General features: G+C 39.9%; 2 protein-coding genes across 12 annotated transcripts in view; one reads left to right on the top strand and one right to left on the bottom strand.

Moving 5' to 3' along the window:
- The window catches only part of TMEM71 (transmembrane protein 71), a 31,572-nt gene extending 23,986 nt beyond the window's left edge, over positions 1-7,586 (bottom strand). For 2 of the 7 annotated variants that reach the window (XM_047728080.1, XM_047728082.1), the window contains exons 1-6: positions 7,243-7,586; positions 5,987-6,111; positions 5,811-5,886; positions 4,553-4,613; positions 2,558-2,767; positions 890-1,062 (exon numbers count right to left, since the gene is read on the bottom strand). In XM_047728080.1, the coding sequence (XP_047584036.1) occupies positions 890-1,062; positions 2,558-2,767; positions 4,553-4,613; positions 5,811-5,850 (484 nt within the window). In that variant the 5' untranslated portion in view covers positions 5,851-5,886; positions 5,987-6,111; positions 7,243-7,586. Of the gene's footprint in view, positions 1-889; positions 1,063-2,557; positions 2,768-4,552; positions 4,614-5,804; positions 5,887-5,986; positions 6,112-7,242 lie in introns of all 7 variants that reach the window. The other 5 variants (XM_047728076.1, XM_047728077.1, XM_047728081.1 and 2 more) reach the window with 5 other exon arrangements.
- An 11,616-nt stretch (positions 7,587-19,202) lies between these two features.
- PHF20L1 (PHD finger protein 20 like 1) overlaps positions 19,203-25,638 on the top strand; it is a 77,682-nt gene continuing 71,246 nt past the window's right edge. For 4 of the 5 annotated variants that reach the window (XM_047727284.1, XM_047727286.1, XM_047727282.1 and 1 more), the window contains exons 1-2: positions 19,203-19,467; positions 21,628-21,747. In XM_047727284.1, coding sequence (XP_047583240.1) covers positions 21,665-21,747 — 83 coding nt within the window. In that variant the 5' untranslated portion in view covers positions 19,203-19,467; positions 21,628-21,664. The remainder of the gene's footprint in view (positions 19,468-21,627; positions 21,748-25,638) is intronic. The other variant, XM_047727283.1, reaches the window with a different exon arrangement.

Below are 25,638 nucleotides of genomic sequence, written 5' to 3'. Positions count from 1 at the left end.
ATGGCATTTGCCACAATTATTTTATATTTGTTTGTGCAATTATTTGACAAAGGTCTGAACCTCACCCCCTGCCCCAGCAAACTAGAGGCTGGGGTTATGTTATTTGCATTTACTCTTGTGTCCCCAGACCTAGCACAGATGGTAGTTGCCCAATAAGTAACCACTGTTCTCATTCTAGTAATAAAAATAATTGTAACTACAAATCACTGAGTCTCGGGGATTGAAATATGCTTGACATTCATTGTCCATTTAATCTTTAAGATATACTTTGAGTTCCTATCATTGTGTTTACATACATATATGTGTATCTATATACACATATTTACATATAGTAATATTGTATTCTGTGTATTACATAATATGTATACACAATATCATGTATATTTAATATGAATATATATGATATACATGTATATATAATACATACATGTAGCATGTATTTCAATAGGAATATATGAATATATATATTATACTCTGCATATGTATCTTGTTTTTAAAATAAGGAAACTGAGACATAGCAGAGTTAAGTAACTATCTCAGTGTGCTCACCCAGGGACTTGGACCCCAACTTCAGTGTCTTTTCTCCATCTATATCCTGTATAGACAAGATACTCTGAAGATGTACAAACACATATTTCAGGTATTATCAGCTTAATAATTTACACATTTAAATTAGGCTATTTTGCATAATACATGACATGAATACATATGTAATTGGATCAGGTAAGTAGTGTGGAGAGAACTTTAGGTGATTTTTTTAAAAAAATGTGGCCCATTCTTTCTGTGCAATGATGGTCTTCTCTGGAATTTATATTGGTCCGGGAACACATGGTTGCTGTTGCCCATTTGTGAATGATATTTCATTGTGGAAAAGGAGATTCAGACTCACCAGTTTCATTGCAATGCTGCATGTCCAGCCTCCTGACCCCCTCTAACCAGGCGTCCTCACTTAAGGAAGAGTCAACATCACCAAAGATGTTTCCTTGCAGCCAGGATTTAGAGGTACCGAGGCTGAAGAGATTAGAAAAGGAACGGCGGAATCTCTTTTTCTTTCTAAATATTCTGGAGAGAAATGGAGAAATGAAAGTAGCATGATGCATAATGCATAGCAGCCACGTTTGGTTCAAACCAAGAATTTAGTGAAAGTGATTTGATGCATAGAATCCATCTCTGTAACTCGGATCTGTGAAGTTCATTTCATTTGTTCCCTCTGTTAATCCCACAGAAGTTTCTTAAATTTCTGTGTGTTCCAGGTGCCTGGATCAGTATCAAAGATGCTGAGATACAAAATAAAACCTTCGGTACAAAAAGTTCACAAACCAGTACAGGAGAGAGACAAGAACTATGCAGATGAAGCTAATGACTTCATAGAGCTTATCCCACACCAGATGTCTTTCTTTATGGTTGACATAAAGTAACTCATATTATCCTTGGAACAGCCCCGTGAGGGAAGTACTATTGTGACCCCATTTTTCAGATCAGGAAACTGAAGCACAAAAGGTTAAGGCACTTGGCTGAGGTCATGTATCTAGTAAGTGGCATAACTGGGAAGAAACCCAGGCAGCCTGGCTCCATAGTCCCTGGTCTGCATTACCATGCTAGGTAGGGGATGTGTGCTCCAGCGGAATTAACTGGAGGCTGCTCTGAGAGCATCAGGAAGGGTGTTGCTGATCAGGAGTCAAGGGAGGTTTCTGAGGATAGGAGACCACTGAGCTGCAGAGGATGATCTGATCCAGTCATTAAAGAACAAGTAAGTCTCATGTTGGCCCGAGCTAGGAAATGAGGCTGGACAGGTAACATGAAGGCAGGGAATGAAGAATCTTGAATTGTTCTCCATTATAGTAACATTATGTAAAGAGTTACAGTTTGATGTTAGGGTAAAGGGAAACCACTGGGTATGTCAAGGGAGGGGCTTAGTGATGACACGCATGTGATTTGCATTTCCGGAAGATTTTGACTGCTCACCCATCCATACTACCAGCAACCTATCCTCTACACTGTAAGAATAAATCTGGTCATTCATTTGTCAATGGCTCCTCCCTACCTTCAGAACAAAAACAAACACCCTGAGCTGGACGTGAAGCTTCTCTGTTCAGTCTGTGTCTGCTCAGTCTTCCCTCCTGCCCCTCTACCCTGAGTTGATTTCTGCCAACCACCTGCCGTTTTCCAAATGGTACAGGGTCTCCCAGGGCTCCATGCCCATTCCATCTCTGGAAGTCTCACTTGCTACTTTTATTTTAGCTAACATCCTATATCTGTCAAGACACAAATCAATCTTCATTATCTCTAGGAATCTTATTTTAACCTGTTTCCCCAAATAAAATGGGCTTCCTTTCCTCATCTCCTCCACTGCACTCTGTTCAGACCCTGACCCCAACACCCATACTGCTTCAGCACGTTTGTTTGTTTTCACATCAGCAGTCCTTGCCCCATATTAGTCTTTGTGCTCCCACGATAATGAGCTCTTAGGAATCATTGCTAAATGAACAAATGAACGAATGAATAACTAGTGGGTGGACCAGACTTCAGATTCTCTCATGTAATATCCTCTACTCACCTAACTAAATTCTCCTTGTAAAGAACACTGGTCTGGGGTGGGTTCAGAGTTACATTGCCATCTTTGTCACAGAGGAAACTGTCTTCTGTCCAAGTGTAGTATCCATTGGAGAGGAGTCTGGGACTTCGGCGACAGGCAAAGTGGGAGGCTGTTAGATCTACAGAGCAGCATTTGAAGGAAGTGTCACCATCCAGGAAATCACAGGCAAAACTAAAGGGGGAAGAAGGAAAGTCCTTTCCAATTCTATCCACTACATCCAGTTCCACAAAACCACATTTCTAGCCACTGTGAAGGAAAATACCTCTTAGCATTCATGGCTACCAGTTACTTCTGCCTCCCTAAGAATGTCACTTCTACGCTGGGCTACATCTCCTCACTAGTGAGAGCATTAAATGACAGGGCATTTAGTGCCTTTTTCTGTTTTAAACATGTTGATGAAAACTTTCTGTCTAATCAGTCTTTTCACCATACGATGCAACTACACCCTTGACATTAATTCATTTTCTTGGATGGAAAAAATGCAAAACAGCCTATCTGGGATGTTGGAAACTTATAGTCACCACCCCTTTTCTTTGAATAGCCTTCCAGTTGCAATATCATTATTCTTTCCCTGTGAGTGATAAATTTCAACCTTGCAGCCACCAGGCACTGAAGAGTTACAGGGTGAAGACGCAGTCAAAGAGATCTTTTTGGCCTTTGCCGATTTCCCTCTAGGTCAGCTGCACAAACGACCATGCAGTTGTGATTTGATATCCAGGAAAGTCTCCCATTCAGTTGGGAAAATCTCCATGTGTGTTAGGTTTGAGAAACAACCATATGCCTGTTTGATTGAAAGGCCACCTCATGCCACAAGCTCTATGGAATTTCTGATAAAGTTTTATTTAATTTTTATTTTTTAAAGATTGTATTTATTTATTTGGGAGGGAGAGCATGAGAGACAGAGCACAAACAGGGTGGGGGGCAGGTCAGAGGGAGAAAGAGAAGCAGACTCCCCACTGAGCGAGGAGACCTGGATCATTACCCCAGCCTAAGGCAGACACTAAACCAACTGAGCCCTCTGGTAAAGTTTTAAATGTAGAAACCTGTCCATAATTAATACATGCACTAAATTTAGCAAAGTACTATTTTAAATGGATATTATTTGTTGAAAACTTACTATGGGCCTGGCTCATATTTCATGCTTTATCTACTTTTCACAAACCTCCCCAAAAACTAAGTATTGTGATCTTCATTACACTTTAGGAAAAAAAAAAAAACATGATATGCAGGACAAATAACTTGGACATTTAATAATAGCTGGTGAGTGACAAGGCTAGGATTCAAGCCCTAGTCTATTTAACACTAAAGCATGGGCTCGCTCCACATGGCCGTCTTGTTCATCCTTGGTTGATTCATTTGACAGTAGCAAGAGGCCTAGAATTTACAAATAAGGGCAGGTTCTAACACCAAGGCATGATTCCTTTATACCATTGGCACATTTTACAAAATGCTAGAGAAAACATCAGTGAGACCTGCATAAGGAATAAGAGAGAAGAGACAGAAAAAAAGAGAAAAAAATGAAGGAAGGAAGGAAAGAAAGAAGGAAGGATGGAAAGAAGAGACTTCATTACAGAACTTGAACAAAATGGTAGACTCTACATGTTTTTTCAGAGAATGGAATCTGGACAGCTCGGGCATTGGTATAGAATCTTGTTGCTCTTATAAACCGAGATAGTAAAGCATATTTAGGAGAACATCAACTTGAGAAAAAGCAACTATTTATCAGCCTCCAACAGTTTCTCCACTCTCCAAACAATTCCCATGTGCTCCCACACTCAAAGCCACCCCCTCCAAATCATTATTAGGTTAGGCAAGTTTTCATTTTGCATGTACATGGGACTAAATATTTATGCCCATGCCAAAACCGGATGAGAGATAAAACTAATATTTTTAAACCAGTAAGACACATAGGAAGACACATGATTGATTTGTCTTGAGAAAAGTCCCATAAGATACCTTGGGAAAACACATGTGGGAGACGACTCTCCAGTATATCTTCTCTCAGAGCCAGAAGAACCTGCATCGGCAAAGAGGAGAGAAGCACAAATTTATCCCACCTCCCCAACATGCTTGACTGCAAATAACGGAGGCGTCAAAGAAGGTATGAATAGCTCCAGGCTCAGCAGAGATTCCAACTGGTGCAGGCATCCAGTGAATCAAGACTAACACAACTTGTCACCAGACCGTTACGGGGAGCCAGAAATAATCGAAGGGCTTCTATCTTCTGTTTCTTCTCTCACTCAACATCCTTTAGAGGTTTCTGAGTGGAGGATGAGGCAATAATAAACCATTAGCATCAAACTGACTCATGAAAAGGAGGAAGAAAGCATCTTGTGTGAAGCGGTAGAAAACCTGAATCAATGAGCCAACGTGCTGGTTATTTTAGCTTACTCAGTAATTTGAGCGATTCAATCATCTGCCCAGGCTGTCTCTCATTAGGGCATTTTAAGTCACTTTCCTTGTAAAATAATGAGCAGAGGACATCAGTGGAGGAAAAAAATTAAGTTTTGTTTTGTTTTATATAAATGATTTCCAATGTATGAAGCCTGTGAATATTCTCAATGAAAAAAAAATCATCCATTCATTCAACTCACTTTAACCAAAGGCATAGCAACAGATTTCAGTTGGGCAAAGTGCAGTTAATTAATATTCTAAACTCTAAAGTGGGATTTTATACAGTAACATGTGAACACTTCTAATAGGTTCAGTGAAACTTGATTCCGCTGCGGATGATTAATATCTAAGACAAAGTTTAGGCTTTCAGATGGGGCTGGTTGATTTGTAAGGAGTAAATTGTAGGTGTGTGTGTTGGGGGAGGGGTTAGAAGGACTAGAGGAAGGAAGAAACTTGAAACCACTACCATTTTAACAACGCCCTTACTTCCTGCAAGTAGCTATCAAAATCATTCAGTATTTTTTATAGACAGTTTTGCATCTTAATAGTAGCTGATAAACAATCTCCTTTCACATTTATGCACAGGCATCTAAAAAAACCAGTGATTTTTTTTTTCTACTAGAAAGACAAATACCACATTTCTCTCAAGGAAAGAAATGAAGTCAAAATCATTGCCAAAGTGAACACTGGCACTTACGAAGCACAAGCTACTGACAGATGGTTAATGGTATGAGTATCAGCAAAATCAAAGCAAGGAAATTGCTAAAAGAAGTCTAATCGTTCAAAAGATAATTGCGCATAGCAGTTCTCCTACATTTACTTGCCACTGGTGTTGACATCAGTTGAGATATTCCGTACATCTTGGGAAGCCTGCTTGTTCAAACTTCACAGATTTTCTGAAAGAGCCATGAAAAAAAGGTGGATTATATATTAAAAATAGAAAAATCGTGCCAAAACAGATGGCATCTACTAATTGCACCAGTCAGACTTGTTTACCAAATGACACGGGATTTTGGACTGAAGGAGGAGACTGGAACCAGTGACCACTGAGATTGTGTCTGCATCTACGGTTTTGTACTATTTCCCATTGTCTGTCTGAGTGCATCCAAAATAATCTTGTTCTGTAAATAAGAACAGCATTTTACTTGAGAAAGCTAGATTTATGCCGTTGATCTGTCCTCAAAATAAATAATGCAAGTGAATTATTTGATTAAGAAATCAGAAAAACGGTTGGGTTTTGTAGAGCCCTCTAAATAAGGATATTTGTAGTTTTGTCACCCAATGCACATCGCCCTCATTATCAAGTTTCAAGCAATGCTTGGAGATTGGTGTTGGTCTTTTGTGCAACGCCTCGGACCACTGACAGGTAGTCATAGCAAGGGCTGGCGGTCTTTCATAGACACTGTCAGCCTGGACATTCTCAAGCAGCCCAAGAGTGAACTTAAAATAGCTTACCACCAGGCAGATTTCAAAAGCAGCTCTCAGGAACATATAAATTTACTTTCTCAATTACAAATTTAAAATACATCTAAGTGTGTAAATTATGTAGACTTTGATCATATACACTCATCTCATAGATCTATCTATTGTAGACTATGACACTTTCTACACATCACTATCCTATTAACCTTGCAAGGTAGGACTAAATTCTTTCCTAATTTACCACCTCTTTCCACGTTTTTAAAATGTGATAACAGGTAATGGATTGTTTTTGTGGCTGTCATACATTAAATCAAGCCAGGATAATCCTACAGCTCCAAACGGATTCTTTCAATAAATTAGATGCAACGCCTTTTCAAAAATACAGATCCTAGGTATAGAGACCTTTAAAGAAGTCAGGAGAAATTTCTGGCATTCATTGGAAGATCTCTAAATCAAAGCCTACATTTATAGATTTTTATTTGGAATATAAAATAATATTGCTTGCACCATAATATAATAGTTTGCTACCATCCTTTTGATTTTTGATCAATACCATCTTAAAGGTGCAGCCCAAATTATACCATGTTAGCTTTCCCCAAGTGTTACGTTTAATTTTAAACCAACAAGTCCTGTGGCAGAAAGCAAGGTTTCACTGCTATCTCTCACAAATATTTATATCAAGCTACAGGCAGTATACTAACAGTTAATCGAGTATTAGTAACACTAAAAAAAAGCCTTCAGTAACAGCTCTAAATCTTTTCAAGAAACAGATTCTGTCTACCAGTTCCATCAAAGCAACACATCCATCCTGCAAAATAATCTGTCCGTACATGTTCCTTCCAAAGGGAGTTCCCACTTTCTTCTTCTTTGTGATAAATAGAAAAATGACTGACGTGCAAAGTTTCCTCGGGTCGATGCTGAAAAAATCCAGGACTTAGCAGTTCTTCAGCTGAAAATCATGTCAGAGTGTCAACAGGTGCATAGAAGTCCTGCAACGAAGAGCACTGTCTCCTAACAGATGCCTGCGCGCGTCACCGTGTGCAGGCGTTTGCAGAAAGTTTTGTCTTCAGTGGCCTCTTGTTCTTTTGGCTGCTTCCTAGAATAAAGGGGCATGTAGTTCTTGAGAAAGTCAGCTTTATAACTGCTCTTGTTTTCTTTCAAAAACAGCCTGCGTAACCAGAGACTGAGAGGCAGGATGAGGTCACACTTCCTGTTGGGCTCTCATCAGTGGCATTCACACCCAGGAGTATGGTGAAGACTCAAAATAGTTCCCTGGACCGGCCACAGGGGATGTGTAGCTCACAAATCAGGCCAGCTGGATGTAGCCTGGTCACTCGAGGGATGCTTTTCTGAGCTACCTCATCACCCTCGCTGTGAGAATATAAGAACTGCCAGAGAAGCAATACTCCTTGCCTGTCATCCTCTGGCCCTTTCCAGTATAGTAGCGCATAGCTGTGCTCTGTCCAAATCAATTAAGCTTATTGGTGATAACGCACTGATGCTATTCAATTCAGCATACTATTCAATACCAGGAACTGGATTTTGTGAAAATGTCTGTAGTGGCAGTACGTTGTTGATTCACCAAAGGTTGAGATTTACAGGAACCTCTATGGGTGGCATTTTACATTTTATATTTATATTTTAGCTCAACTCAAAGAATTTCCTATCGGTGGGTTCCTAAAACTCTCTACGATTGTAAATGATAAAAAATATATATATGTTCTAGCAACACCAAGGTGCTTTGGATATAGAAAGGGTGTGGGTTTAGGAGTTGCACAGACTGAGATTCAAGCTCTGTCCACCTACCAGCTGTGCGACCTTGGATTTGCGACTTAACCTTTTTGAGCTGCATTTCTTTCAATTATGAGTAATAATACACAGTTTGCAGAATGCCTTGGGGAAAGAAAGAAGATAAAAGAAATGAGAAATAGGTGAATCATCCGCTCAAATGTCCAAGATATGTTCCTTATTTGCTTTCTGGAAATCAGTGTTTCTTCTGAAGCCCCAGTTGGTCAGCCTGGCAGTAAAGTTAATTTCATTCTTTCTTGAGGTTCCCTTTTTCTCTGAGGTTATGCCAAAGGCAGGATCTTCTGTAGAACACGCCCTGAGCTGCAGAAGGTGTTGGGGGAGAACGCATCTATTCTGCGGTAGACAGTTTGCAAAGATGGCCCTCGAAGAGCCTTGTGTGATCCCCTCCCCTTCAATGTGGGTTGAAGCGAATAACTTGCTTCTCCTGTGTAGATGAGACACAAGTGATGGGTTGCACTCCCACAATTAGGTTGCAAAAGACTATGGCTTCTGTCTTATTGGCCTCTCTATTAACTTCCAGGCTTACACAATTTGATGAAGCAAGTGATGGTGTTCGAGAAGCACACAAACAAGAATCTGCGGGGTTGTCTCAAATGACAAGGAAGGACTGAAACCCTCAGTCCAATAGCTGGGAATCCAGCCAACAGCCACACAAGTGAGCTTAGGAGTGGCTCTTTCTCCGGGTGAGCCTTGAGATGATGCTAGCTCCAGCCAATACCACGAATCCCCTTTCCCGAAAGGCTGACATCAAAACGACTTTAATTTTTGGTCTATTCTTTTACTGACCTGGAACACATTGGGAACTCATTAATGATCATAATCATTGCTCATTTTATGGAGCCTTACTATTTACCAGGCACTGTTCTACTTCCTTTATATATATTAGCACATTTAATTCTCATACCCACTCCATGCGGGAGGTTCTGTTATTATCTTCATTTTACAAATGAGAAAACTGAGGCACAAAGAGTTCAATTCTTTGCCTAAAGTCACACAGCCAGTAAAGGGTGAACTTGTAAATCCACAATTCTAATCTTGGATTTTTAGCCTGTAAGCAATAGCGATCACCTCAAACATGTTTGAGCATTCCCTATGAACCAGGCACTGTACGAAATACTACACTGTATGCAATCTTGTTTAAACCTCATGCAGCCCTAGGAAATATTATCCATGTGCAGGATAGAGGGTTAGGAGTTTAGATAATTCTCTCAGCACTATGAAGGGTCAGAGCCAGAATTCCAGCCCTGCAGTTAGTTTCCTCTTTGCTCTCCTCTCCTCAGACCCACTTGTTTCCTTGCTATTCCTTAAATGCCAGACTTGTGTCTGCCCCAGGATCTCTGTGCTCACTCTTTTCTCTGCCCAGAATATTCCCCGATAGTCACAGAGTGTTCCTCCTCACCTCCCTTAGCTCTTGACTCAACTGTTTTGGTCACTTACTAAATTACCCTCCACATATTCTCCTTATTCTTCCTCCTGCTTTATTCTTCTCCTTAGTACTTCTCACTATGTCATATACTCCAACATTTATTTTTTTTTTTGTACTGATAAAAATATTCTTCAGCCAGACTGTAAGCTTTATGAAGGCAGAGTTTGGTCACTTTTCTTTATTTCTGTGGGCCCAGTATGAAAAATACTGCCTGCCATATAATAGGTTATCCATTAATATCTGTAAAATCAATGAATAACTGAATTAACGTCTAGGTACAACTGACTTTAGCACTTTTATTCTGCTGCCTAGAAATCAGTGTTTTTAAAAGGATGTCCCACAGAAGGTCCAATTCTCCACTATTAATGGAGGAGATGTGAGCAGAAAGGGAAAATGGTGAGCAGTAAATTTAAGCCTGCTCTCACTTGGAAGTCCTACCCAGAGCAGCTAGCAAGACAAATAAATAAAAGGTATTCAAATCAGAAAGGAAGAAGTAAAATTATCCATTTGCAGATGACATGATCTTATATATAGAAAACCCTAAAGATTCTTAAAAAGAAAAAAAAAACTGTTAGAACTCATAAATGAATTCAGTAATGTGTGGTTTTTTTTTAGGATTTATGTAAGATTTCTTGCAGCTAGAACTCCTGTCTTAAAAATGCTCTAGATATGTCCTTACTGTTTGCTCAGGGTTCATATTTGAATGATGGTGGGAATAATTTTTTTTAAGAGATTGAAACGGAGAGAGACAGACTGAGACATGGCAAGTCAGGAAAGGAGGGAAATGGAAAGAGACCAATTAGCTTGTGAAAACCCTATCATAAAACCTAACTAGGAGCTTGCATTCTTGGTGGCAAAGACAGTCTCTTCAATAAATGTTGTTGGGAAAATTGGACAGCTATATGTAGAAGAATGAAACTCAACCATTCTCTTACATCATACACAAAGATAAACTCAAAATGGATAAAAGACCTCAACGTGAGCCAGGAATCCATCAGAATCATAGAGGAGAACATAGGTAGTAACCTCTTCGACATCGGCCACAACAACTCCTTTCAAGGTATGTCTCCAGAGGCAAAGGAAACAAAAGCAAAAACAAATTTTGGGGACTTCATCAAGATCAAAAGCTTCTGCACAGCAAAGGAAACAGTCAACAAAACAAAGAGGCAACCCACGGAATGGAAGAAGATATTCACAAATGACAGTACAGACAGAAGGCTGATATCCAGGATCTATAAAGAACTCCTCAAACTCAACACTCAAAAAACAGATAACCACGTCAAAAAATGGGCAGAAGAAATGAACAGACATTTCTCCAATGAAGACATACAAATGGTTAACAGACACATGAAAAAATGTTCATCATCACTAGCCATCAGGGAGATTCAAATCAAAACCACGTTGAGATACCACCTTACACCAGTTAGAATGGCCAAAATTAACAAGACTGTAAACAACATGTGTTGGAGAGGATGTGGAGAAAGGGGAGCCCTCTTGCACTGTTGTGGGAATGCAAGTTGGTACAGCCACTTTGGAAACAGTGTGGAGATTCCTTAAGAAATTAAAAATAGGGGTACCTGGTGGCTCAGTGTGTTAAAGCCGCTGCCTGCAGCTCAGGTAATGATCTCAGGGTCCTGGGATTGAGCCCCAAATTGGGTTCTCTGCTCAGCAGAGAGCCTGCTCCCCTTCCACTCTCTCTGCCTGCCCCTCTGCCTACTTGTGATCTCTGTCAAATAAATAAATGAAATCTTAAAGAAAAAAAGAAATTAAAAATAGAGCTTCCCTATGACCCTGCAATTGCACTACTGGGTATTTACCCCAAAGACACAGATGTAGTGAAAAGAAGGGCCATCTGTACACCAATGTTTATAGCAGCAATGGCCATGGTCATCAAACTGTGGAAAGAACCAAGATACCCTTCAACAGACGAATGGATAAGGAAGATGTGGTCCATATACACTATGGAGTATTATGCCTCCATCAGAAAGGATGAATACCCAACTTTTGTATCAACGTGGATGGGACTGGAAGAGATTATGCTGAGTGAAATAAGTCAAGCAGAGAGAGTCAATTATCATATGGTTTCACTTACTTGTGGAGCATAACAAATAACATGGAGGACATGGGGAGATGGAGAGGAGAAGGGACTTGGGGGCGATTGGAGGGGGAGAAGAACCATGAGAGACTATGGACTCTCAAAAATAATCTGAGGGTTTTGGAGGGGTGGGGTCTGGGAGGTTGGGTGAGCCTGATGATGGGAATTATGGAGGGCACATATTGCATGGAGCACTGGGTATGGTACATAAACAATGAATTCTGGTACACTGAAAAGAATTTTTTAAAAAACGGTGTTCTATTCGTCTCTATAATCTCCAGCAGCAGATACAGGACTGATGCAAAGTAAGTCCTCAGATGTGTGTTTTCATGGAATCACAGCAAGTGAAACTGAGACCACCCTCAGAGATTACGATGACTAAAAATGTTTGTCCCTGTGACCGATGAGAAAGAAACATCAGGAAACGACTGACATTTGTGTATCACTTGTAATTGACAATATATTGTAGACTTGTTCCATTGAGTTTAATCATCATTACAACCTTGGGAAGTAGATTTCATCCCATTTCTATGTGAGGAAAGGAGAATCAGAGATGTGTCTAGTTCCCAAACATTCTGGTAATAGTGTCAGGATTAATTTATAATTCCAAACCCCTAGCCCTTCATTATTTGAAGTTGCTATTTAATTAATTAATTTTAAAAGATTTTATGTACTTATTTGAGAAAAAAATAGATAGCAAGAGAGAGAGCATGAACAGTGGGGAGGGGGAGAAGTAGACTCCCCACTGAGCAGGGAGTCTGGGCCCTGGGGTCATGATCTGAGCCAAAGGCAGACACTTAACCAACTGAGCAACCCAGGAGCCCCTACGTTGCTATTTAAAAAAAAAAATAGCAAGAAACAAGTTAATGAATTTATTTCCTTTAAATTTATAGTCTTCTATGATCTTCAGAGTTTAAAAGAAAAGAAAGAAAATCAAATGGTGTTTACCCATATCCTGGTGAAATTGGCTCTGTTGAATGTTTTTCAAAAATACAAAAGAGGAAGTAATCCAACACCTGACCACAAAGTTGTGTTGCTGCAATATTTTTTTTTACTGAGGCAAAACAGTGAACTGTGGCAATGTTTGTGCGGATAAATTCCCTGCCACTACCTCCTCCTCTTCCCTCCCCACCGAAGGGCACCTTTTCATCAGAATGTCAAGAGGAGATGTTGGTATTGTGTTCTGGTCCCAACTAAGAGGACAGATGCCTAGACCAATTGCAAATGACCAGTTAGAGTGCATATTCTGCCCTTGCACATTTGTGCATGCTGGCATATTCGTCGTGCCCAAAGCACTTTTTTGTGTGTTGGTCTACTTGACTCCCCTGTTAAATGCCTCAAGATCAGGCATTAAGCTCATTTATCACTATGCTTCTTGGGCCTAGTACAGTACTTGGCACACTGCAGATGTTCAATAAATGATTGTGGGAAGGAAATGGAAGTAGAATGATATTTTTTATCTGCCAAAGCTTGAATCAAAACTATAAAGAACGATAGGGCAATGATCATTTTAGAACCTGCATAGAACCCTTGTTTGAAACTTTCTCATCCTCAAAGCATTCTTCAAATGCCACTTCCTCTGTGCAGTCTTCCTTTATTTGCTGAGTCAGAATACACAGAGGAATATATGTTCATTTCAAATGTAGTAATATTTAATTGAATATTAATATTGCTATTATACCTGTTTATTTCTATTTCCATCTCCCTATGATGGCAAGTCACCTTTGAGTTGGATATCTAGCTTTATTTTTCTTCCTGTTCTCTCACCCTCTATTGCCCAGTGTCTAGCACTTGGGAGAATTTTAACAAAGTTTGTTGAGTGATTAAACAAGCCAATGAGTGATGAAAGAATGCATGCATGCTGTCTGCCTTATCTGAGGATGCCAATGAATTAGCTCCATTCTCAAGGAAAATAACGATCAGGAAGAGGTTAAAAGTGTTTGCTGTTTGGTTATTATTAATCAATATACTTGCTATGTTCTATTGCTCACCCTCTCCTCCCCAAGTTTTTTTTTTCTTAAGATTTTATTTGTCTATTTGAAAGGGTGGGGGGGGACACAGCGAGAGGAAGAGGGAGGGGGAAGAATCTCAAGGAGACTGAACAGAGTGGGGAGTCCTAAGCAAGCCTTGATTTCAGGACCCTGAGATCCTGACCCTGAGATCATGACCTGAGCTGACATCAAGAGTAGGTCAATTAACCCACTGAGCCAGCCAAGCGCCCTCTCCCCCGGTTGTAACAATCTCCAGCAATGTTTCTTTGGCGTTGAGACCACCTCTAAAAGCAACTACCCAGGGAATCAGGAACATGAATGTTATGTCAATCTCTCACTAGATTTGCCTCTCATTTGGCTTGCTTTTTAGTTTTGCAAACCAGGAAGAATGTTCTCAGTTTTGTTGCATGGCTGTAAGTTGTAATTTGGGGTTACAGTCAGTAAAAGCCATTTGCAGTGAATATTAGTTGCTTTGTTGCCCAGCTTCTGCTCTCTTTCTTCCAAGTAACAGCATCCCAATTTGCTTCAAAGGACCCACTCAAAGGCTGGTCTCTACTCCCACTTGCCTGATTGGGGATGGGACCCAGATCCACACAACATCAGTCCAAATCACCTCTATGGCCACCATGCTTACTTCATAGGCAGGCACCTGACTTAATTTAAGCTAATGAAAGAATGACTTCTAGGACTTGTTTTTTCTTCATCAAGGTGTTGTGATGACAAGCCTGAAGCTGTTGGGGGGTCTAGATATGGATTCTGAGAGTCAAGCCAACCCATAGGAAACAGAGTAAAATAAAAACAGAGTAAAAAAGATATTATAATTTGATCCCTGACTCCAACTGCCCTAGAAGGCAGACTTATCCCCTCTTGATTTCACAAGCAGAAATTCCCTTTATGCTTCTACCTGTTTGCATTATATTTTCTGTCACATGCAACCAAATGAATTCTAACGTATTACAGTTCTGAAACACCATGTACATTAAGAATCATTTAGGATGGCTTTTAAAGTACTGATTACTAATCTCCAAATCTAAGACACAGGTTAGGGCACAGGGACTTGGAGTTTAACAAAGAGCCCAGGTGGGTCTAATGCAATGATTGGTGGAGCAGTGCTTGAAAATACTGCTTAGTTCATGGGAGTGTCAAAAAAACAACAACAGAAATTGGAGGAGGTAAAAAGAATCAACATAGAAGCTGAAAGTTAAAGAAAGGAGTATCCTCTGTCCTGGTATTGCAAAGGAGAAAATCCACCAAGGAATAAAGAGTTGATTCCATATTCAATGCTTTTGCAGATAGGGAAACTTTATCCTATTTCCCTTTATTATTCCTTCTTGCTTTAGGGAGCGTGATTGTATGTCTCAGTTTGTCTGGGACTGTCCATGAATCCAGTTGTTATTCTGCCATAATTATAATAGCAACTTTTATTTTTTTAACTCTCATAAGTGTCCAGGCTTGGATGACAAACTCATGGTCACTCCATTGTTTCAGGACAGTCCGCACAAAAAGGACTTCATCATTCAGATCTCTTGCTACATTTTTAAGCTTTTGCTGAGTGAAACATATATTTTTTTCCTATTGTATGGCCTTTACTAGCAGACAGATATTTCAAAATCACTATTGCCAAGTCAAAAATTCTTAAAAATCTCAGAAAGCCAGATATTTTCTGAGTAACATATGAACTTCCAGTAAAAGTAAATAAATAAAACAAAGTTGTTTATGCCATCTGATTGTCTTTAGGGTTGACTCATTCTAAGAAAGCAGCATATAAACCCATACATTGCAAAGGGAATTATGTTAGAAATGCGAGCAGGATACTCTGTGGACATATGGGAGAGATTGTATCTCTCCATTCTGTTCGTACATGGCCGAGAGGTCCAACAGCAAGAGATTAATTCTGGAAAAATTATCACTTCTGGTCAGTTGTAAAGGGGATAGAATGACAGACAAGACAAGCAGGTTCATAGGCAGGGGAAGGAAGTGAGGTTTGTGCCATTTTCAAAGATTTTTAAACACCTGGAACAGAGAGTTACCACAGGTGTCTATTCCAACAGTTCAGGTCTTTATTCAATTAGTATATTAGGAATTTTTTTTGAATTGTTTGTTTTCTTCTTTGGTGCTGATTATAAGATTAGAGAAAAATACACAGACAAAAATGGCTTTCTTGTGTGTCATATGTAAAAGAGTATGTGATATTTAGTAGTAACTTTTTCCTCCCTTAAAATAAGTAGATAGAATTGTCAAATATTCCAGGAGATAGAATGGTTCCATATTTATATTTTTAATGTCGGAGGAATTTAGTTCAGTGATTTCTGCTTAGGGACCGTTGTTTCAGGATAATTTGCTCACTGCTTTTTGGTTCCACTCAAACACAGCTGTAAGTTCTTTCTTTCTATATTTGGCAATGAAGTGACTGATGGCTAACATTAACCATCTGGATGAGGGGTGCTTTGGGTGGGAGACAGGGGAGGGGACATAGCAATGCTTAGCTTCACTGCATGGCTAGGAAGTCATCTCTAGACTTTTCTACTTCTTATATCCCTGCCCCAATCCTGAACTTTGCGTCTATATGGTCAAAAGAGGCAAACTGGAGTATATGAGTTTTCTTCAGTTTTATCAAATTTAATGCCCCCTTCGTGAGTTAATATTATGTAATATCCTCTGGACTTTTCTAAAATTAAATTCATAGGTGGTATAATCAAGCTACACACATTTTAAAAATTAATACAATGACATAACAATAACATAAAAACAAACTTTATGGAGATAATTTATAATAATAAGAACATGTATTTCAATACATAAGTGTTCAGCCATGACTCACAAAGAGACATAACGAAGTCATCAAGCGCTTGCATCAAAATTTAGATTTACCTTGAATGTAACAGCTACAGGTACAGAGAGATACAGGTACATTGTATCAGTGCCTCAAATACTATGAGTAGCTTTGCCAATGGCGGCATAATTTCTAAAAATGGAGTAATACACAAACAATGAATTGTGGAACACCACATAAAAATCTAATGATGTACTGTATGGTGACTAACATAACATAACAAAAAAAAAGGGATAAACTCTTGGACATGTTTGTAAAAAAGAACAATCTTCCCTCATACTGCATGGTTGCTTCACTCCTTGAAAAGTTGTGTGTATTAAAACCTTGCAAAATACTTTGTGCTTTGGTCCAAAACTGAGTTCTAGGCTTAGACAATTATGAAAAAGGTTTTGACCTACATGAGTGTTTAGAGGGACATTCAAAATCATGCATGACCTGGGACAATTCTTCAAGATATGGGACTGCACTGTGTGCCTTAGGGTGTCTAGAAGACCTCTTCTGTCCCCACTAAATTGCAGCAGTACCCTACCTCAATCATGTGACAACTAAAAATTTTCCCCTCCCCATTTCCAAATGGGGATAGTATTAATGGATACTATTTAATGGATAGTATTAAGTCCATTGAAAATACATACCTGTACAATTCACAAGCTGGGAATCATTTACATAAAATCTCACTTTTTTTTTTTCTTTCAAGTTGTATTATTGGTGGGGTCCCTTATTAAGTCCCAATTAAAATAGAAGAATTATATTTTCAGGGTAGATTGGTGAATTCTTAACAAATGGTGTAGAGTAGATAGAATTTATGTTATCCTTTATGTATACATTTTAAATTGCAAGCAATCTCAAAATTTCATTGATGTTAACAACAGATATTAATTTTTTTCTCACTGGCTTATGAGTGAGCTTGGGTTCTTCCAGGGTTCAGGTAGCTAGCTCTAGGCTGAAAGTCAGAAACTTGGTCCCTGGTACTGCCACTGCTGTTGGAGAAAATTTTCCTTATTTTCAACATCGCCAGCAGCTTCTCATACAGTCTTCAAGGAGAGAGTCTAGTAAGTGTAGCTGAGAAGAGCACTTTTGCTGGAAGAGATACAGGGAATGGGAGCTTCTGACATGTTCATCTTATTTAGTGTGAGTTTGACTCTGCCTTCAAGAGTCATAAGGTGTATTGGTCAGTTTGCATTGGGTTATGCTGCATCACAAAGAACTTCCAAACTCTCAAAAGCTTAAAAGAATGAACATTTATTTTTCTCCTTATAGTACATATCAGTTGTAAATCAGCAGCGAGTTCTGGGCTCCTCATGATCTGTCTAGAATCTGGGTGACTAGAGCAGCTGCCATCTCAAATATTGCTTATCACTGTGCCAGAGACAGAAAACTGGATGAATTATGCGTTAAAACTACCAGCTGGCCATGACAAAGTTCATTTCCAATTTTATTTTACTACCCAAAGCAAATCAAAAGGCCACACATAATTCTAAGGAGGGCAGAATGTATAATCCTGTCATGTGTCCAGGAGATCCTGGCAATATATGGTATACTACACTAATGACAACCATGATGGTAAATTTCCCAAACATGGAAAGGGTTCAGATGCTGGGCAACTCCAGTACAAGGCAAATGTCCACTAGAGACTGTCTTATTTACATCTTTTCTATATATCGCCATGCTGAGTCTAGCTCAGTAGCTATTAGTAACATAGTAAGTGCTGAATGAATGTCTCTGGAATAAAAGGATATGAATATAGTTGTTTAAATTACCAAATCTCACTATAATTAAAGCTTAAAGAGAGATACTTTGCTATTTTAACTCCACAGTGTAAAGCATGATAAATATAAGTGTTATTTGTATGCAATGTTGCATTTAGAAAGCTTGAGATCCAGAGTGGTACATTGGAAAGAGAGAGAAAAAAGACTTTCATCTCATCATTGGTTTGAATGTGTTCACTTGTCGGTTTCCCCTCCTGTGGGGACACTTTCTCCTGTGCCTAAGTCAGAGTTCGGTACATGATAGATATACAAGAAAAGTAGCTCTGCTTTCCGTAGCTGGGTATTCTTGGGGAAGTCACGTCCATTTACCCACAGGTTCCTTAGCTTCAGAAGACACACACACACGCAGATCTTAGTAATATGTGCCTTTTGTACTGTAAGAATCTCATATAATAGAAAGCAATACAATTGTGCTAATGTGGTTGTCATGTAATGAACTAACAACATAGTAACTTCCACACAGCGTCCACTCAATAGCTGTTTGCTGACTGTGGCGATAACCATTTGCTCTATTCTTATTGTGGAATGTAAAGAGTGCAGTGCATTTACAAAAGTTTGCCCAAGGTGCTGGGGTTGAGTTGTCTTGGGAACGTGTTTCCTATCAAATCGACAGTAATAATACTCAGTGGGCTGTGTCCTCATCTCTCAAAGGTCAAACACTTCACAACTATTAACGGGCTCCTGGTGCTCCCTTTCTCTTTTGCTAATCACGACCACTCCCGCTAGCCGTCAGCCAACTGCTGCAAAGCCCCGCCTCCCAGGGCGGCTCTCCAATCGGCTGCGCAGCCTGGGCCCAACCCTCGCGAGTCACGTGACGCTACCAGGCCGCTTCCGGCGCGTCGCGGGCGGCTGACGTCGCTGGGCCCGGCGTCGCGTCAGGGCTGGCCGGCGGTGGTGGCGGCGGAGGCGGCAATGGCTGCGGACGCTGAGCGGGTTTGAGGGCTCGGAGCTGCTACCTTCCGCGCGACTTCGGGCCCGACTTAGCTCTGTGGCCCCAGCTCGCTCCCCTCCTGCTTCCTCCCCGGCCGCTGCCTGGGCGGAGGCGGAGGCGGAGGACCGGGCTGGCAGCCCTGCTCGTGTCCCGGCTCGGCCCCAGACGGCCCGGCTGCTGTGCGGAGAGGAGGCCGAGTCGGTAAGAGGCGGCGGCGGTGGCGGGGCCTAGAGGCCGCCTGGATCCCGTCTGGCCGCCGGGACGCCCCCGGGCTGGTATCTCTCCGGCCTGCTCCCCTCTCGCGTCCCTCCCCTTAACTCGCCGCCTCTATTGTCTGGACGCCGCTGCTCCCTCTCCTCCTCCCTTCCTTCCCCCCTGCCGAGGGCCAGACGGCTGTCAAACCTGGAGGCTTCTCGCGCTCCCCGCCAGGCTGGTCTGAGCCCTTCCTGTGTCTCTGCCAACCCCTCCCGCCCCGCATCAACCCCCTACCTTCTTTGGCCCCGCGGCCATTCTCTGACCTTTGCTTCTTCACTTTCTTGGTGTTGTGTCTTGCTAATTTTCTTTTCCCTCCTAGTTGTCATCTCGTGCAACGTTAACCGTCCTGATAAATTTTTGCCATTCTTGTTTGCGTTCTTTTCTGTTTATGTTCCTCCGCGTTCTCTCTGTCCCTTTTTCTCTTTTTGCTTCAAGTCTTCCCTCTCCCGTCTCCCCCTTCCCCCCGCCCCCGCCGCCATAGACTGTCTTACTTTGCCTTTTCCTTATTTCAAATCCCTAGTCATCCTCCTCTCTCCACCCAGGGAAAAGGAAATTGTGTCTCAACCCAAAGTATCACTGAGAGTTTGTATGTCTTAACTCCACGTTTATGGGTTCGATGTTTGACTATAGAAAATAGTGTAACTAGTAAACATCTCTTAACTAAGTTCTTCTCGTGAAGAACAGTAGAAAAGTTTGGATAGATTTCTACACAGATATTTAAGTAACTGCCTTATGTGTTATACGCTGACCAGACTTAAAAAAAAAATGCCATGCTTTTGTTCTTTTACACCAAATATCCTCTGGCCTAGCTTCCCGTTAACTTTAATGAACTAATCTTTGTTCTTGACATGGCCAAAGGATAGTCTCCCCCTTCCCCCATGAGTATTTAGGTTTGATTTTACATATTTTTATGGGAAGTATTGGTGTTATTTTTGCCCGTTACCTATTAGATTTTTTGCAAGAGAAAAAGACAGTTGGTTATCATTTTTCCTGCTACATTTTGTCCCTTTTGAATGGTGAGCAAACCATTTAAAAAATGCTGTAGTTGTGTATTTTCTTTTTTAACCTGAGAGAAAGCATAGCCGTATTAGTAATTCTAAATCTCAAAAAAAGGTTTTAGGGATCTCTCTTTCCCCCCAGTAACAGTAGGTTTGCATTCTTGATTACCTATTATATTTTTATTCAGCCTGTCTCAAAGGGCTTCATATTGCTCAAGTACTAGCGAGTGAAAAAGGCTACCTCACGTGTTCTGTGTGTCCAGTGTGGCCAAAAGGAGCGTAAAGAGTGTGCGTGGCAGTGATGTAGAGAGGGATATTCCTTGTCGTTTTTTGTTTGTTTGAATATTATGAATATTATGACCCCTTTTGTCAGTGTGGACACTGACCGTATTGAAATAGAGTGAAATAAATTTGCATTAAAAAAGGCATTAAGTGCCTTAAAAAATCCACATCATTATTGCTTATTGAATATGAAGTATAAGGAAGACCTTTCTGTTGCAACTTTATATGTTAAATTAAAATTATTGGATCATTTGCTGCCAAAGCAGGAAATCATAGCTAATGAAAGGAATTCATTACAAGAATTGCAAGAATTATTGTTGATGTTGTTCCTGGCAGAGGAGTGTCTGCTGTCCCTTCATGCTCTTTAGTGTCTTATCTAGTGTTGTATACTATGAGGCACTCAAATATTGATTGAAAAACTTCATTAATTTGTACTCTTAAGAATTTCGGTAGTCGTATTCCAGAACCACTCAGGTGTCTTGGTTCTTTCAGAGATGGAAAACTGTTTTCAGCACGCATGGAGAATTTTTTTGGGTATTTTCAAGTTCAAATTTCAAGCATTTTAGCCATTAGCAAGGTTAAATGCTCGTCTGTTCTTTTTAAATCGTTCTTTTTCATGTTCTTTTTCCCTGATTCATGATCAAGATTGCTTGTAAGGTATATAGTACTTTATCTACAGATATTGGTAATCGTCATTCAGATTTCTTTAAAATTTGGCAGTTACTTTAACTTCTCATGCAATGCTTTTAAAATTCTGTTTTATTCCCTATGCATTTTATGCATTAGAATCTAACCTTTTTTTTTTTTTTTTTTTCCCCCTCTTGAGGTAGTGAAAAGAAAATCCTGAAGAATAGGATTTCAAGATGAGTAAAAAGCCCCCAAATCGTCCTGGAATCACTTTTGAGATTGGTGCTCGTTTGGAGGCACTGGACTACTTACAAAAATGGTATGGAGAATATGGAGCTCTTGACCGAAAGCACGCCTTTGGTGGTCTTACACATGTTGGTCAGTTGCTGTTCTTTTGACAGTGGCAGAAACATTAATGTATTCACATTTTGAATACACATGGACATTGTTTTTTAGTTTTCCTGCTCTTTAGCGAACTGTAGGTTTGGCATTTCAAAGCTGTTTTTTCAGAATCATTTTAAGGTGTTTGAGAACTGAAAATAATTATCTAGAATATGAAGTATAGAGAAGGTGTCAGTACTCCTGTGTACTTAATACGAGCTGGAGTGGTGGTGGGAGGGAGGGAATCCGTTTAGATAACGGGCGCCCAAGGTCTGAATAAAACTTGATGTAAATCTTGTATCAGGTGACCTTTCGCAATACAGATATGTTGATGGTTGGCACAGCCATTATTCACTATCCCACCTAAAATAAAAAACCAGTTTACCTCCTCTTTCTCCCGGGGATAGTGAACTAAAGATAGGTTGTTACTTTCCCATACTAAATGGGCAGTATTTTCAGACCTTTTAAAATTTCTTCTGTTCTGGCCATGTGTGATAAGTAGTGCATTTAAGCTCCTAATATACCCTTAGTAAATGGTATAAGGAAAGGAGAGAAAAGGAAACAACACATGGGTCACTAGGCCACAGTAGGAATGACAAGGATTCCCTCTTTCTTCTAGGGAATGCTTTCCTCATTCCCCTTAGCTGCCCCTTAGTTCTTGTCCCTGCAGAGGGTCTCTCTTGTTGCCATTCTCAGCACTCTGCCTGAGAGGGGCATTTGAGAATTCCTCTCTGGGGAGTGGGGTTGGCTTGGCTCTCTTGAAGCCCATTTATTTTGATGAGGGATCTGGTGGCTTAGCAACTCCAGGACTTCATCCACTAGGCTTTTTGACATTTTCTGTCACTACAACTCCCTTGAAAACACAGTGGGTATTTTGCAAATTTGCTTTTGATTGATTTGCATTAAGTCAACTTCCTGAGTTGACAATGGCAGGCAGAGAAATCTTGTTTAGTCATGATATTTGACTTAGACCGGTCTGGGGTTTTTGTCTCCAGTGTATGCAGCTTTAGAATTCTGCACATGTCCCTGATACCCAGGCTAAGGGGCTCTGTCTCGGGCACTGCTCTGGGACATTTTAAAACTATGGTTTGATGTGGGAAGGCAATTTTTTGGCCCCATGCCTATAAGGTGCATCTCAGAGGGTAGTTCTTTTTAGGAGACTTTATTGTTAGTCTCATCAGGTGGAGAATGTACATAGTACTTCAGGTGGGGCTTGGGAAGCACTTGGGACCAGGCAGTAGCATCCCTCATAGTCCTGAAGCTAAAAATTATTTCCAGACATGGTGGAGTATTCACTGGGGGAGCACACATGTTCCTGATTGAGAAGCGCTGCATTAGGCCATACAACAAAAGATGACAGTTTAGTTAGTAATTGGCCATCTTTGATTCTCATTTGACCAAAAGAAGCTTTTCACTCAGAAGGCACACTGTTATACCTCCGCGTGGTATGAGAAATGATACTTCTTCTTTGATGCTGATCTTAATCTTTTTTTTAATTACCAGCTTTTGAATCACTAGTTAATTCATATTAACATATTTTCTTAAGTTCCAAACTGACAAAGTTACAATCGAAATAGCTTCCAATGTTGGAGGAGCACATGGTTTACTAGTTTTCTTAGAGGATTTTAGGGAAATTAACATAATTTCGGTATTAGTAAGAAATTTGCTTTCGATGGTGAAATGTTTTCTGATTCAACAGCTGTCAACTTGATGATCCAGTAGTTAAAATAAAAAGATTATGAGAGAGAACTACTTTAAAAATCAAGCCTGAATGTGCTTTTACATTATTTGGAATTTGAGAGAAAAAAATGATAGTTGTAGCTGAAGTTTTTTTCATTGTCTTATGCTTCACACCAAGGAAATTTCTAAGTGCTTAGGTAGGGTGGTAACAGGCATCTCCACTCATTAATGAAGTTGAGCTTTGATTTCAATGACCCTAGTAGTAATGGTCTCCTTTTTTTTTTTTTTTTGTTTTAGATTTTGATTACGTATTTGACAGAAAGAGATCACAAGTAGGCAGAGAGGCAGGCAGAGAGAGAGAGAGGAGGAAGCAGGCTCCCTGTAGAGCAGAGAGCCCGATGTGGGGCTCGATCCCAGGACGCTGGGATCATGACCCAAGCCGAAGGCAGAGGCTTTAACCCACTGAGCCACCCAGGTGCCCTAGTAATGGTCTCCTTAAAGTAAGTAACATTAGCCAAAATAATCACATATGGCAATCACTGAAACATGTCAGCAACTTGATTTTTATGAACTCATTTATATGAAGATGTTAGCATTCTGCTACAGTTGGAATTAAGGAGTTAAGATATGTATATTTTATATGTATAAAATAACTACCTAGAATACGTACATAAAATAGGTAGTTGAAAGAAATGATTTTTTTATTGTGACTTTATTGGTGTCGGTAGTTTCAAGAACTAGTTAGTCTTGGGCAGTCCCTTTGATTTAGTATTAAAGTCCTTTTCTGTAGGACAACTAATTAATTACTAAGATTTATTTTGTTTTATATGGGCACAAGAGAAGTTCTGTGAGACACTCTACTCTTAATAGGTTTTACTTTTAAATAAGATAATAAACTTTATTCTTCATATCATTACCTTCGTTAAGACCCATTCTGTATTTCATATAAATGCTGCAGATTTTTGCTTTAATATCAGATAAAAGTGTAGAAGGATTATTCGAGTGTTGAGAAACTACTATTTTTGTGAGGAGCAAAATAGTTACCACTGAAAATATTCTGAAATGATTCCCCTCTCTCTTCCACCCCTCCCTCCCTATTTACTTTACTGTTTCTTTCTGTTGCATCCATAAAGAATGTTTAACCTTCCACATTTATTCAGTACATTTGGAAAAATTTTGAGTTCTTATTTGACATGAGTATCTTTTGAACTATTACAGGCGATGAACAGGGAGGAAGCAAGAGTGCGGATAGTGCTTACTGTCTCTGCACACAGGACAATGCCAGTGAGCCATGTGTCTGTTGTGAAGGAAACGACATCACATGTTGGTTGGTTACCTTTTACAGAGAAGGACAGAGGGAAAGTTGTGATAGTGGAGAACCCAGAATGTCAACTTGTCCTGTGTGTAAAAGATGTTTCCTATATAAAAAAAAGGAAAAGAATTTTTACTGTGTGCCCTGGAAAGAAAACTGAATTCTAAATTAAGTGGGCAAAAATAAACTGAATTTAAGCTTCCACTTTTAAGTTTGGGGTAGATTTGATTTAATTGGAAGGTGCGATCTATTTTTCTCAGGGAAAGGACATTATTACTGCTTGAGCAAACCATATCCTAGTCTTCAAAGTTCAGAAGGATATTCAGAAAAATACACTCTACATTTTTTAAAGTAGTGATTTCTTACTTTTTGCTTTCTAAATCACTTTAAAGCTACATCAGAAAGCTCATTGATGGTTTGATTATTTACCAATAACTAACGAATGCAGGCCTAAGAAGCTAACAAAAGGCCAGTCATCTTCAGGGCCAGTATGTGGTTTTTGGGTTTCCTGTTGTGACTGCACCTAACTCCTTTTGGGTATTGTAGGTTGCTTAATCTTTATTTTATTTTTTAATTTATGTTTTTTGGGGGATTGCTTAATTTTTTAAAATACTGTAGTTTTGTTTAAAACATATGGGTTAATTTCTTTCTCAACAGTCTTTTTTTTTTTTTTTTTTTTGAAGATTTTATTTTTTTATTTATTTGACAGAGAGAGGGAGATCACAAGTAGGGAGAGAGGCAGAGAGAGAGGGGAGGAAGCAGGCTCCCTGCTGAGCAGAGAGCCCGACGACGAGGGGCTCGATCCCAGGACCCTGAGACCATGACACCTGAGCCGAA

This window comes from Lutra lutra, chromosome 4 (assembly GCF_902655055.1).
Source record: "Lutra lutra chromosome 4, mLutLut1.2, whole genome shotgun sequence".
NCBI classification, from domain to species: domain Eukaryota; kingdom Metazoa; phylum Chordata; class Mammalia; order Carnivora; family Mustelidae; genus Lutra; species Lutra lutra.
This window is presented reverse-complemented; position numbering and strand designations above follow the sequence as displayed.